Source organism: Maylandia zebra, linkage group LG14 (assembly GCF_041146795.1).
Source record: "Maylandia zebra isolate NMK-2024a linkage group LG14, Mzebra_GT3a, whole genome shotgun sequence".
NCBI lineage: Eukaryota > Metazoa > Chordata > Actinopteri > Cichliformes > Cichlidae > Maylandia > Maylandia zebra.
In genome coordinates, this window is record NC_135180.1 from 14,683,283 (window position 1) to 14,697,650 (window position 14,368).

At 41.9% G+C, this 14,368-nt stretch overlaps 1 protein-coding gene across 1 annotated transcript in view; it reads right to left on the reverse strand.

The window, feature by feature from the left end:
* LOC101486437 (cilia- and flagella-associated protein 337) overlaps positions 1–14,312 on the reverse strand; it is a 42,033-nt gene extending 27,721 nt beyond the window's left edge. The window contains exons 1-10 of the mRNA XM_076873579.1: positions 13,187–14,312; positions 11,709–11,804; positions 10,537–10,845; positions 7,706–7,879; positions 7,091–7,180; positions 6,876–6,968; positions 5,411–5,582; positions 2,655–2,822; positions 908–1,056; positions 41–274 (exon numbers count right to left, since the gene is read on the reverse strand). Coding sequence (XP_076729694.1) covers positions 41–274; positions 908–1,056; positions 2,655–2,822; positions 5,411–5,582; positions 6,876–6,968; positions 7,091–7,180; positions 7,706–7,879; positions 10,537–10,845; positions 11,709–11,789 — 1,470 coding nt within the window. The 5' untranslated portion in view covers positions 11,790–11,804; positions 13,187–14,312. The remainder of the gene's footprint in view (positions 1–40; positions 275–907; positions 1,057–2,654; positions 2,823–5,410; positions 5,583–6,875; positions 6,969–7,090; positions 7,181–7,705; positions 7,880–10,536; positions 10,846–11,708; positions 11,805–13,186) is intronic.
* Positions 14,313–14,368: the final 56 nt, after the last annotated feature.

Sequence of the window (14,368 nt, forward strand, 5' to 3'; positions counted from 1 at the left end):
ATAAAACAGCAGGTCACAGAAGACCATGTCACTGACATACCTGTCTGAACCGACTGTTATACAGCACACAGGTAACAGGATGTTCATGGCTACTGGTTTTCTTCTCCTCCCTCTTGGATTCCAGCAGGAGAAGCAGGCTGTTGAATGAAAGCACAAGGTGCTGGCGCTCCTCATTGAGAAACAGGAAGGGGTGTGTGTCCCCCTGTATGTTTGGAAAGACACCGGCCAGACGGTGTGTGCACAGCTGGCTGGACACATCCCACAGACAGAGCACCTGGAAGGATAATAAGGGCTCTTATGTGTCTGTGCTTCAGGGCAGATATTTTGGTACATATCCACATGTTCCTAAAAAAGAAAAGTGCCACTAAAAGCTATCGCTCCTACAAAAAAACTTTTATTCAGTGATTACCAAGCAAATACATCGTTGCACCATGAAGAACTGCTCCTCTGGTTGCAGTTTTAGTGGCCATATTGCTTCTAACGGCAACAACATGCCTGTCGCTGCTCCAGAAATTCTTTCAGAGTGAACTGAGGTAAAGCCTTCAGAGTTTCTTGCAGTGGCAGATGGTGTTTGAGCAGAGGCAGATGGAACATAAATCACTTCTAAAATATTCATTCTCTTCAGAAAAGCCAAAGAGAAGGCAAACATGCACGGTGCTACAACAGGGAGAGGAAAAGCAACAGAAGCACCAACATCCTCTTTGCATCAGAAAATAAAACAAGGCTTTAAACGAAACACCAGCTGACAGTGGCAAGAAAAATGTGAAACAGGCTCGTCCCCAACACCTCGTTCGTCTGCAGTAATTAAAGCAAGGAATAACAATTAATATTACAATTACGGGGCTCTTCATCTCTACATTATCTGCACTAGTAGCGGGTCTGCGCACCCACTGAAGGGCACTCCTACCTTATCTTTGGAGTAGCTGAGGAGTTGTTGCTTGGTCTGCAGGAAGCAGACAGCAATGACGGGGCTTGTGTGTCCACCAAGGGCGCACACCGGCTCAGAGGTCACGTAAGGATTCCACAGCAAGACGTGATGATCCACACCTGCTGTGGCTACAACCAATCAGAGGCACCATTCAGACCTGGAAGTAACAGGCTTCTTTGTGATCCTAACACAAGCGGACAGCTCCAGGCATGTTAGTTCACACCTGGCATAAGAATGCATGTCCAGTGTCTTCCGGTGACTTTTCCTCTCTATATGGAGATAATCATTTACATGACTTCTGTTTAAATGAAGATCAAATGCCCGCACGGGTCCCCTCCAAGTCAAATCCACCCCACCATGAGCCCACCTGTGATTAAACAAACAGGTTTACTCACTATTTATTTATTTACATGCACAGTTGGCCAACAGCCTTATGCAAAAATCTGTCAGATCTCAGTGCATTCCGACTTGGAGATAACTGCATGTTGATTCTGGTAGCAGGTCCGGTCAAACGTAGGTTTCAGAAATGGACTTGTGCCGGACTTTGATCTCGAGTCTTCGCAAATCGAAATTATGTAAAGCTCACTCGCATACAGAGCGGGGTAGTGAGATCCAATTACAGGTGGTCATTCAAGATGCATTTTAATCCCAAGGGTGAACTGACTGATCATCAAAAGAGACATTTCAGTGCCAGGTCTGAACAGCTCCCAAATTAGCGGAGAGATTAATTGCAGTTATTTCCAGGGAACAATACCGCTCCCAGCCCCCTCCACCACCACAACCAATTTACTGTTCAATGAGGCATTTGACAGTTTTGATGATGCATTGTTAGTAAATTTAAGTTGATTGATTGAGAACTGTAAAAGCATTCACGTTTTTGCAATTATTTAGAAACACATGGTATGGTACATTAGACATTTAATAGATAGTGTACAATCATTAGAGTTTTTTTTGTTTTTTTTATGTTTTTTTTATGTAAAACCTCTAAGTTAAACCTGAAATGAAAACCTTCAAGTGAATAAATATGATTCATATACACTCATGGTAAAAACAAAGTGCAGCCTCTTTCATTCAAGGTTCTATCAGGCATAATAAAAAGGTAGCTAAATATAATCTGAGGTTAATACAGCCTTAAATGAACAACAACAGACAAAATGACAAAATATGACATATTACACTGTGTACAACCTTACTGCTTCCATAGGAATTAAGAAGGTAATTAGCAGCCAGGTGCTAATAATCAAATGTACTTGATTAAGTGACCATTTGCATGTAAAAGCAGAAGGTTTTGGCCATAATGCACAGCGCCATGAACGCAAGCATACTTAATGTCGAGCACGGTGGTGGAGAGCTGATGATCTGAGCTTGTTTTGCAGTCACAGGACCTTAGGATCATTGAGTGGACAATGAACTGAATACTAACATATTAGAGTCACATGTGAGGCCATCTGTCTGACAGCTAAAGCTCGTCATCCAGAACAGTGATGTTTTGAATCATGAGGAGCACATAGTTTTTTTTTTTACATACTTCTGCATTTTATCTCAGTTTTTGTGAAATAAATAATGTCAGAGTCTTCATCTGAGGTTGCATTTGCCAAATTTCAATTCGTAGTAAGGACCAAATTATTTTTATCATGTCGTAATACCTAAAACCTTGAAAATTACATTTTACCATGACTCTATGTCATCATACTTTATGTTGTACAGCCACTTCGTTTGGACCCACCTAACAGGCCGAGTCCAATATGGAAGTCGACGTCCCACACACCGTCCTTTGTAGAGTAAGAAGTGATTCGTAGGCTCGTGCTTTCCTTTTCCCTCCAGCCAATCACGATGCTGCTCTGTGGTGCGATGCTGCACGACACAAAGGCCTCAAGTGAGCCCAGGTAACGTACTGCAAGAGGCATAATAGTCAGAAAAGTGAAAGTAAATCAGAAGTGGCATACTGTAGTTAGCTTGACTCCATCCAGAAAAAAGCAAGTAGATAGTATAACATTATATTAACATTTCTGCAGTTTATGTCATTGTAAATTTCTGCTTTAGCATTAGGAGCTGCTTATTTGTCATCGTCTTCCAATCCACAATAACTACAACTGGTTTCATCATAAAGGAAAAGCTGTATGGCTTGTACAAACACAGCAATAGGCTTTTTATCTACAAGCTAATTTCAAGAGAAGAAAATAATCCTAAACAATAGCTGCTGCCTTCCTGTGTAAACAGCAAAAGTTACTGGCAGTGACTAAATTAGTTTCAAACTTGACAAATTCAATATAAAAACAACATTGCAACATATTTTGATGATGACACACTGCTCATCTTCTTTCATTTCCTCAAATTATATCCTTCTCCTTGCTGATGCCAAAATGCTCTCACTAGCACGGCTCCAAAGGATATCCATCCACTCTCTGAAACGGTTGCGCTAAATGTGCAATGACCGCAGCCGTATAGTAAACCGACCAATTCTCAGGAGCTCAATATAGCATAGAATTAGGCGGTTATGATTTGCTCACTGGTATTACAGAAAACGTAATGGATCTTGCATCACCATCTATCTCAATTAAGACTTTGATTGAGACCAGCTAAATTGGTTGCCACATGTCTCTATTAGAGGCTGCTTAACTTTCAAAGCCTGCACAAGCTAAGGGCTGGTTTTGAGATGGCATGTGACAAGTCGTAGGTCAAACACTGGCTGGAGAGCTTGGGGCAAATAATTATATCTGAATACACTTCACGCATTCCCATCTTTGCTCCGTTCCGTGAATTTAAGAGATTAGTGGATTTTCAGACAGCGCGTTGTGACTCATCATTGATTAATGATCCCTTCTCTTATTCATTGACAAGCACAGCTCATCAAACTAGTTGTGATGCAGACTCAGATACAGAACATCTGCTTCCTTAGCCGGTGCTGCAGCTATTCTCGCACTTTCACTGCTGAGATTGGAAATAACACAGAAACAGCAGGAGTCATTGTGTGTTTATATCAAAGCAAACCTCTCGTGTTGTGCAATAAATCGCTGCACGTTATGGGAGATTTTTATGTTACCTACACGCTCTCTCCATCACTAACACACCCCTTCCTTGCACCTCTCATTCTTTGTCCTTATAGGACTGTTGTCCATCCCAATTTCCTCCTAATTTGCTCTCAATTTCCCCTCACTGATCCACCGCTGTCTCTTTCTCCTTCCTCTCCTCCTCTCTCTGGTGGCCCATGAGCCTGAAGGTTTGGAGGTCTGGATAACCAGGCATGTCTAATGGTACACAGCCCACTCATACTGCAGGGTGGGAAACTTCAAAAGAAAAAGCACCAGCACCCCAGAGGTATGCAAACACACACGCACATGCATTCACGCGGGCTGCCTTTATTTACAGTCAGAAATGACGACACACACGCCCACACACAAACAAGCGTGCTCTTGCTGATTCACGTGCATGTGCACACACAGATTGTAAAATTTTCATTTAACTAAAGCTTTTAATGTTTCGCCATTGTATCCTTTGTTTCCCCATTCTTTGTTATTCCTTTTTCCCCATTTATTGAGCTTATTTATACGTGCTTTATTCTTGTTTTCGCTTTTATCAGGATTCCCCCCCCTTTCAGCGAATCCAGCCTCAGAGCGTTGTCTCGGCTGAATCATTATCAAACAGCCCAATAACTCTTCAGAGAGCCTCTGTCCAAATGATGCAATCGAGATAAAACTAAGCGACCTCTTTGTTACCCACGCTGAGCTGCAGTGGGGTGGGGGTGGGGGGGATCTCAGCAAGCCAGACCTCAAGTTCCTGACTTTATATCAACAGTAAAAAGTCTGGCTATGAAGAGAATGACTCAGGACTCACTGCATTTGTGTCAGCGTGCCTGCATCAGTGACCGGGACACACCCAGGCGTTTTCATTGTGTTGCATAAGCTGTTATTGCAACGACACCAGAGAGGTGACCAAGCAAGCCTGTGGCTCTCATCCCAGGTGTGAAGGGTAAAGTGTGTGTGTCTGTGTTTGCGTGGGTGTGTTAAGTAGGTCTGACACCCAGAATGTGTTGTTTCTATCGGATATACTCCTGATTTCATTCTGACCTGATACTGGAGAGCTGCTTTTTTTTTTTTTTAACCTGAGGCTGAATACAGTTGTGCACAGGAATGACAAATAGAAGCATTTGGGTTCTGATTATCGCTGCTCATGCAGGCTATTTCAGCTGGCTCCTTCTTTTGCATACCATATGAAATAGCAGATGTGCAAACAGAGGAGTTTTCACTGGGACAAGACAACAAAAGAGAAACTACAGCTGCAAGAAAGACATGAACTTTTACAAGAATGTTAGGCTATAATTAAAGAGAGAGGGGTTTGTTAGTATGCTTATGTCTCTTTGATGGTGTGTGTGTGTGTGTGTGTGTGTGTGTGTGTGTGTGTGTGTGTGTGTGTGTGTGTGTGTGTGTGTGTGTGTGTGTGTGTGTGTGTGTGCGTGCGTGTGTGTGTGTGTGTACTTTCTACCTTTTCTAACCCAGCCAGGCGCGTGTGCTTGGTGTGTCACGGTGTAACAGGAGCGATGCTTGCCTTTGGCCAGATCATCCCAAAGGATGATGTCTGCTGAGTCAGAGTCTGTCCTCAGACTGAATCTCTCAAACAGGAAGATCTGGGCTGAGGTGAAATATAAAGCGCTGACCTGGGAATATACACAGACACTCCCAGTCGTTGAGCAGTGGACCTGTTCGATTCAGATTTATTTATGTAGCGCCAAATCACAACAACAGGCGCTTACATTCACCTTACATTCTTTAGCTCATAGGGGGTCACTTTGCGACAGTGGGGAGGAAAAATGACTTTTTAACAGGAAGAAGCCTCCAGCAGAACCAGGCTCGCAGAGGATCAGCCATCTGCCATCAGCGGTTGGGGGTGAGGGGAAAGAGAAAGAGAAGAAAGAGAGCATATGGAGGCAGGACAAAACAGACTAAGGGAGAGACAAGACAAGGATTTAATGACATGCTGCAGTGGTTTATAAATAGGGAGAGAAAAGAGGCAAGTGGAGCATAAGTGCTCATTGCATCACACAAAGTCCCATAGCAGCCTGAACCTATAGTAACATAATGAACACATATGTGGATAATGAGGATAACGCCTTCCTCTCTTGTTCTTTAGTAAACTAGTTCATGCATTTACTACTTCTAGGCTAGACTACTGTAATTCATTATTATCAAGATGTCCTAAAAACTCCCTAAAAAAGCCTTCAGTTGATCTAAAGAGTACTGGCAGGGACTAAAAAGAAAGAAACATATTTCTACCATATTGGTTTCTCTTCATTGGCTCGCTGTTAAATCCAGAATCAAATTTCAAATCCTTCTCATCACATACAAGGTCTTGAATAATCAGCCCCCATCTTATGTGAAAGGCCTGGTGCCTGAATCACCCCATTAGAGCACTTTTTCTCTCAGACAGCAGGATATGTAAAAGTAGAATGGGAGCCAGAGCCTTCAGCTTTAAGGCCCCTCTTCTGTGGAACCAGATCCCGGTTTGGATTTGGGAGACAGACACCCTTTCTACATTTGAGATTAGGCTTAAAACTTTCATTTTTAATAAAGCATACAGTTAGAGCTGGACCCTGAATCTTCCACTAGCTATGCTGCTATAAGCGGCTGGGGTGTTTCTTTTTCACGCTCCATGTGTTTCTACAACACTCTGCATTTACTCATTAGTTATAAATTTCTCCTCCGTTGCAGCAGATGGGTGCCCCTCCCTGGGCCTGGTTCTGCTGGTGGTTTCTTCCTGTTAAAAGGGGTTTTTTTTGCTTCCCACTGACGCCAAGTTCTTGCTCATATCTTCTGTGGATTATTGTAGGGTCTTTGCCTTACAATATAAAGTAACTTGAAGCGACTGCTTGCGATTTGGTGGCATATAAATAAAACTGAATTAAGTTCTTTTTCTTCTCAATCATTTGCTTTTCTTTGTATGTGTGTATTACCCGTCCTCCAATGTCTCCTATAGTGAGAACAGCCTGGTCAGGGTTACAGGGATCTACCCAGTAGTCTAGACACCAAGGAGTAAAGTTCAAGCCCTAGAGTAGATAAGAATATATGAGATATATTGCCAGTTCTTATGTTCTTAATAATGCAATGGAATCAAGCTGATGGTAAAATGAAAATAACACAAAACACTAAAAAAAAATCTCCTTGTTACCTGGAGTTTACACTTGCAGCTGAAGGTCTTTTCACACACGAAGTCATAGAAACACACCTCTTTACTTGTGAAAGCCACAGCTATCTGAGACTAAAGAAAATGGAGTTTGTTAGAAAACACAGAAACATGGAGACATGCAACCTGTCCCTATTATATAACAAGGATTTAGCAGTTTGCCAAACTGTTAATTAATGCACAATGGGGGGAAAAAATCCTCATGTATTATTCAACGCGGTTATACAATACAGAATATGGCATCCATAAATCTGTAGTTTAAAGAAATGCCAATTAAAACTTACAATCAATTATTGATGGTGTTATTACTAAAAAATGTATGTTTACTTTCTGATCTTTATGCACCAGCTTCGTGTCTGAAACGCAATTAACCAAAGCCACAGATCAATAATTCATTAATTGAGTGGAGTATTTGTTTATCTCTGTGCCATACAATATCTGCTCCATTAAATGAGGCTACTTATCAGTTATTAAATTATAAATCCATTTCTTTGAATAATATTTCTTGAACTACACTTCAGGAGCCACGATGCAGCAGTAATCGATGAGAGGACTGATTAATAGTTAGGTATGCATCTCTCAGTATGTTGATAGGTTCACCTTGTCGACGTTTTGCATCAGCACCACATCTGTGACCCAGAGGTCCTTGGGTGCGACTGTGCTGTTCTGCAGTCGATGAGTGTGCAGAAGAGACATGTCCTCCGCATCCCGCAGTCCTACGTTTCCTCCTTTACTCACAGTGAGATACTGACCTGAACTCTGCAGGTACAGCACCTGAGGAGGCCAGAGGTTATTACAAGCAAAACATTTAAAGAAAATATCCACAGAAAGACTACAATTCACACTTCCCCGTAACACCAGCCTTTAGCTTTATGCCCCAATGAAGTTTGCTACATTAGAGAGTGGCGTTATTTATTAAAACCTGAGGAGACAGCTTTTAAAAACCAATTTAAAATATTAATTATGGCTTGAATTTTCCTCTTCTTGCTAGCTACTTTATAACCGCAGAACTACCCTAATATAAGTTCTCTAAAAATGAGCCCCTACTAAATCTTCCACTCATTGGATACAGGTGAATAAAAGGAGCCGTTCTGTGCTGAATCTAATAAAATTGAGAATTAATCATTACAGGAGTTATTGGGTGAACAAAACTTGGAGCTGCAAAAAATAAATTAATTCATTTTAAAAAGCTTGAAGCTGACTGCATCTAATGAGCAAGAGACAAAGTAGATCTTTGATGAAAGGTAGTTTATTAAAATTTCACCGCAGAGGTAAGAGGTCAGATGTTCTGCAACGTAATTGCTGTCTTCTCCCTTTTCACAGTGTACCTTTGTAAGATCTCCCAGATTCGCATGTCATTTTTCCATAATTATTATAATTACATATTGATATACAGCTGGTGAGTAACTGATACAATGCGTTTATTTGTAGTGCGAGCGAAGGGCTATCATTTTGGGGCTCTTTTAGCAGCTTTTTCGTTGCTTTAAAAGCTGGAAGACAAAAACTGTTATTCAATTTGAAGTATGTACCCAATGAAGTGTCGGTGAACCTGTAACTGCTAAATGGCAACAAAATAACTTTTATACTTAACAGTATATGGTATACTTTAGTAAGTATTTCAGTGTATGCAATAGATTCCCATTTAGCTTGTAATAGGGAAAAGCAACGTTCAGGAAGAAATGGTGGTAGATGAAACAAATAATATAGGACCATGTAAAATGGGCAGGTGCAAATCCCTGGGGAACTCTGATGAGGACAAGCATTTCAGAAATAGCATGTTCTGTGGGGTGCTGCTGGTTAGCAGCACTGAGTGGTCAAATGAGGGACAGACTGTCCACAAGGTCTCGGGGATGTGCTTGTATTACTAAAACCTCACAATACTGGCACCAAGGGGTACTTATAGTCTTAGAACCATGCTATAGGCAGGTATCTTTGCTATTAAAGCTGTTGTGTTGCTCTGGCTCATCAGAGTTATGTGAAATATCAAACACCAGAAGTGATTTTGGGAGACAATTACATGACAGAGCAGCTCTAGAAGTGACTTTGAGGAAGAAAAAGATGCAAGATAATGTGTGTTCTAACTGTATGATCCATGTAATACTGCAATGGGGCGGGGCGATCGTGGCTCAAGAGTTGGGAGTTGGGAGTTCGCCTTGTAATCGGAAGGTTGCCGGTTCGAGCCCCGGCTTGGACAGTCTCGGTCGTTGTGTCCTTGGGCGAGACACTTCACCCATTGCCTACTGGTGGTGGTCAGAGGGCCCGGTGGCGCCAGTGTCCGGCAGCCTCGCCTCTGTCAGTGCGCCCCAGGGTGGCTGTGGCTACAATGTAGCTTGCCATCACCAGTGTGTGAATGGGTGCGTGAATGGGTGGATGGATGACTGGATATGTAAAGTGCTTTGGGGTCCTTAGGGACTAGTAAAAGCGCTATATAAATACAGGCCATTTACCAATGTAATGTAATGTAACATGAAAATAATATTACATGTTTACTGAGGCTCTTCCATCACATTATCGTCTCCTCAAAATCACTTCCATTATAGACAGACAGACATAGATAGCAGAAGCTCACAGATAGAGAGCTTCTGCTGTATTTTATTTAACATTTAATGTTCTTTTGCAGCATTTTTCCATTTGCTTGTGTTTTCTTAAGTTGCACTGCCCAACAGTTTGGTCTACAATTGTAGCAGACATAAAGCAAATATTAATATTTGGTGTTACCATTTAATGAATACAAGTCCAGAATTCACTCCTTTTAGCTCAGTTTTGGTCTTCAACAAGCCCTGAGTGAAATGTGTACAAAAAAAAATGCAAAAGCTGCAAGCTGTTGGTGGATTTGTCACCATTAGTAACCACTTCCTGCTTTGCTACAAATTTGCCAGGGTTATAGATACAGTACATTGTTTCCATATTCTCTATTTGATACTTAACTAGTGGAGTAATGGTCAGAAATGAAAGCTATCTAAGCAACAATACTCTGCCTCTTTAAGGCTGTCAAACCTTCCAGGCACTTGGAGAACAACTGACACAACAGTCTGACATTTCGACATCCTCGGGATTGAAAGATTAAAGTGATGAGCCGTCACTTTATCCAAAGCGGTGGGGACTTCATACCGGCTGCTTCATTTACATATTAATTGATAGATGTTAAAGGAGTCCAGAGCCATTTATCTCCAAAGGAGTCAGCCATTTTGATGAGCAAGACCCTAATACTTTTTGAACGTTTCCTTCCACAATGTTTAATAATGTGCAATTCCATCCAGTCAGCAGAGTTTTGGATTCCCTAGACTGCCAATGTCAAAATGTTTTCAGATAACATGCAGAGGGTCATTGGTTTGGGGGGGGGGGGGGGGGGGGGGGGAGAAAAGGGGGAAAAGGCAACATGCTATGACTTTTCTTCGTGTAAGTCTCTACTAGGTTAAAGGACCTTTTACCTTTTGAACAGGGTCTCGATGTGGACAGGTGAGGGTGCGTGGTGGCTTCCAGCAAGGCGCACTAACAGTTTTGCTGTTCTTTAATTTATTGGAAAGCTCCATCAGCAGAAATGAGCACAGGCCTCCCCAGTCAATGCACTCTTTCTCCTTTGAGGTGTCGCTGTCCAGGAGGAGGCCACTGCGCTGCTGACTGAGAACCACGCTGTCAAACAAGAAGCCATATTCCTCCTCGGACCCGTGGCCAACTGATGACCAAGCAAGATCGATGAACTGAATTCGGGACAAGGAGCGGGATGCACCTGAGAAGTCCTGCATTCAACAGCAACAGGATTGTGAGATATTGCACAATCTTGGCACACAGCTGAATACAGCCAACTAGTGCACTCTCAGCATCAGCAAAGTTGGTCAATCATGAGTGTGGACTATGTAAAAGATGGAAATAGCTTCAGGCTATTTAAAGCCTCCCTTTTTTGCCTCCAAAGTACCCCCACTTTAAAGAAGTCCATGAGCACTTTAACCTCAGTAAACAATGTCTCCAATCTCTTTGAAACTGTTAGCTAAAACTAGTGCATCTCTTAGCTATTATAGTAAGGTATAAGACTAATACCTAAGGTTAGTTTCAAGTCTCAGTTATTGAAGCAAAGTATAAGACTGACAGCTAAGACTAGTTTCAAGTTTGAGCTATTGTAGTATGGTGTAAGGCTAATAGCTAAGATTAGCTTCAAGTCATAGCTGTTGTAGCAAGGTGTTCCATTTAGAACGGAACACACAATAAATCAAGGTATGTTTAAGACTGTGGCTACACTGTGACAGGAAATTGGTGCAGTTCAGGGCATCACAAATAAGCGACTTACTTCTAGGTGGCTACCTCCATCTTTTATACATCAGTTATGAGAAGAACCCAAAAATTAGGGCAGTACTTGAACAAATTAACTTGACAAGCTGTATATACTCCAGTAAACTAAAAGTAAGTAGAACATACCCAAACCCTATGATTTCTTAGTAAATCCCTGAGGATTCCCTTGTTTGTATAGCACTTCTTATCAGATCTAAAGGTATGGTTCTATACTGTCAAAATTGGAGAGAAATAATTTAACCCTGTTCTTTAAATGTGAAATAAAGGTGCTGTAATACAAGGCTGTCAATAGACTGACTTGAAATCAAAGACTCACAAGGAAAAGGTTCTGTAACTTTCTATAATCCTCAGCGTTCATTCTGCTTTCAAGCTGTGCCACCTCCATTCTCGTTCCCATGGTTACAGCTCAGACCTGTCAATCAATCAGCAATAAACCAGGTGAGGTCAAGGAGGTAAAATGCGTGTCTGTTTGCAGGTTGGTGTGGAATAGGGAATACACACACACACACACACACACACACATCACTGAATAAAATAGATTTCCCAACGTCTATGTGTTACATGACAAAACAAGATGCACTCAGAATAATCCCTCAATAACCTGCCATATCTATTTCACATGGGTCGTCATGCCACCGTGATCGTACAGCAAGGTCACAGCAGCAGCTTATTCTTGCCTCTTTTCACTGTTGGATAGCGTGCAAAGGTTTCCGCTATTTTCCGAACTGCAAGACTTTAGGAAGTAGTCAAACAAGCCCCCCCCCAAAAGAAAATTTCTCAGAAAGGCAGCGGGTTGCCAAAGCATGTCGAGTCTGTCATATCCGTTAGTGTGAAATAAAATAGTCAGATAGATGGAGAGAATAAAAGTGTCAATAAAAGGGAATGATTTCTGAAATTGCTCTGTGCTGAAATTAAAAGCGCATTTGAAGTCAAAGGGAGAAAGTTTCTTTTTAACTCCAACTCTCCTACAAAACACTCCAAGGGGCAGCGGGGCGGCAAACACTGTTTCATTTTTAGCATGGCATAAACGTTTATGAGACAAATTCACTGGATGTGGCATCAAACTGAACAGAGATTTAGATGACAGGCTGTGTAATGAAAGCAAAGGGAAAATAAATAAATAAATCAATGCTTTGCTGCAGCTATTATCTTTTTTTTTTATAACAGTGATGAACTGCAGTGTGATCTTGACATGATAGTTAAACCAGACAACAGGTTCGCAGTAGACTGCAAGATGACTTTAGACTACTGTAATATTTAAAAGAACACCGATACTCATGGGACAATTTCTTCACATCTTGTTTGTGAGCGTGATAACTTCTAATCAACCACATCCTGACTTGTTTTGTGGCACGCTGCTGGCTTCAGTCTGCATGCGACTGCAAAGACGCAACTCTATAAAGAAAAATGAACACAGAAAGCTTGATGTGCCGTCCAAATTGCTGCTGCTTGAAAGGTAAGAGGCATTTCTTATGAATGCATCCACCTCTGGGAAAGACTCCTTTTGCAATCTTTTAGCAAACACACTTATCAGGGTTGCCTCTCCTCTTCCTGGATGGTCACTTTTGCTCCAGTTAGTCCTCTCAAAACTGTCACTGTAGTACTTCTGAGTTTTTAAAAGAACATGCAGTTAACTTGTCCGTCAACAAAGCATCTCAGCTCCTAACTGTGTAATGGCAGACCTGGCCTTCCAGTATACACATACCTCAAGTCAAGCATGTTTTCTTTTCAATCACAAAGTTCAAACAGTGAAACCAAACACAACTTTACACTTAATAACAAATTCAAACTTACCATTCAATTTCACCTCTCATTCTGTCATGGGTGTCTGTAGTATGTTGTCCCAAGAGTCCAGCTCTGAGGTGTTGGAAACACCACTTTCAAATGTGTGACATTTCAAACAAATCCTCACCTTCTGGCTATTTCGTCTTAGCAATGGCTGCCTCTCGTCTACAGGAGACTCGGCCGATTTGTGGCTGAAGTTTGTGTCCAGAGGTTATTCTAAGCTGGCAACGTGTAAGAAGCAATCAACGCCAACAGCCCTGACTGCAGGCACACACACCCACAGAGAGTTAACGAACTGCCCCCCAGTAGCCCAGACAGTGGCAGAGGCCACACACACACAACAAATCTTTTATTATCCTTCACTCTTAAAGACTCGGGCTAAGTTTCCTGGCAACCGAGTAGTCAAAAAGAGTTGTGAGAGTTTGTGAGTCCAGGCCTATTGTCAGTATGCGTGCGCGTGTATCCTTTCTATTCTCAGATTAGGCACAGGAGCGAACATAATGTGTGTGAGAGTGAGGTGCAACAACGCCACATACAACAACACGATTCACACAAAGATTCCACGGCGACTGATAATAAAAGAAAAATACTGACGTGAACCTGAACAAAGATAAAATACACACAAAACAGCTTTACAGCATCATTCAAATGCCTGTTAGAGGGCATCCTGCAGGTCAATTGTTGCTATGCACACACAGACGCGCATACACACACACAGAGAACAAAGTATCTCAGGGATTTGTTTAACTCAAACAAATCGATAGCTCGCATGGTGGAAAGCATCAAACAGTAAATCCAACAAAGATGTAATCACCGCCCTTCCTTCCTGCTGCTCCAGTGACCATGGCCAATCTCCGTGTGTGACTTAATGGTCTTCAATAACTCGAATTAGCTGATTATGGCGGCCGTCAACAGTGACAGGATCGGAAAATTAGGTCTCAGCAATTTCAATAATAAAGCTTTAAAAATTAACACTATCACAATTGGATTACAGTGGTGCATGTAGGAGCCAGCAGAGAGCCCAAAATAGCCCTCCACAAATCCACCATGGAAAATCCACTATTATACAGGGAGAAGAATGAAGTTGCTGGAATGGGAAGGAGAAAGAAAAAAAAAAAAAAAATTGGTACGGCTCTTAGTTCTGGGAGGAAAGAGGCGCAGTCGAAGAAAAGAGAACACAAGGGCAACTGA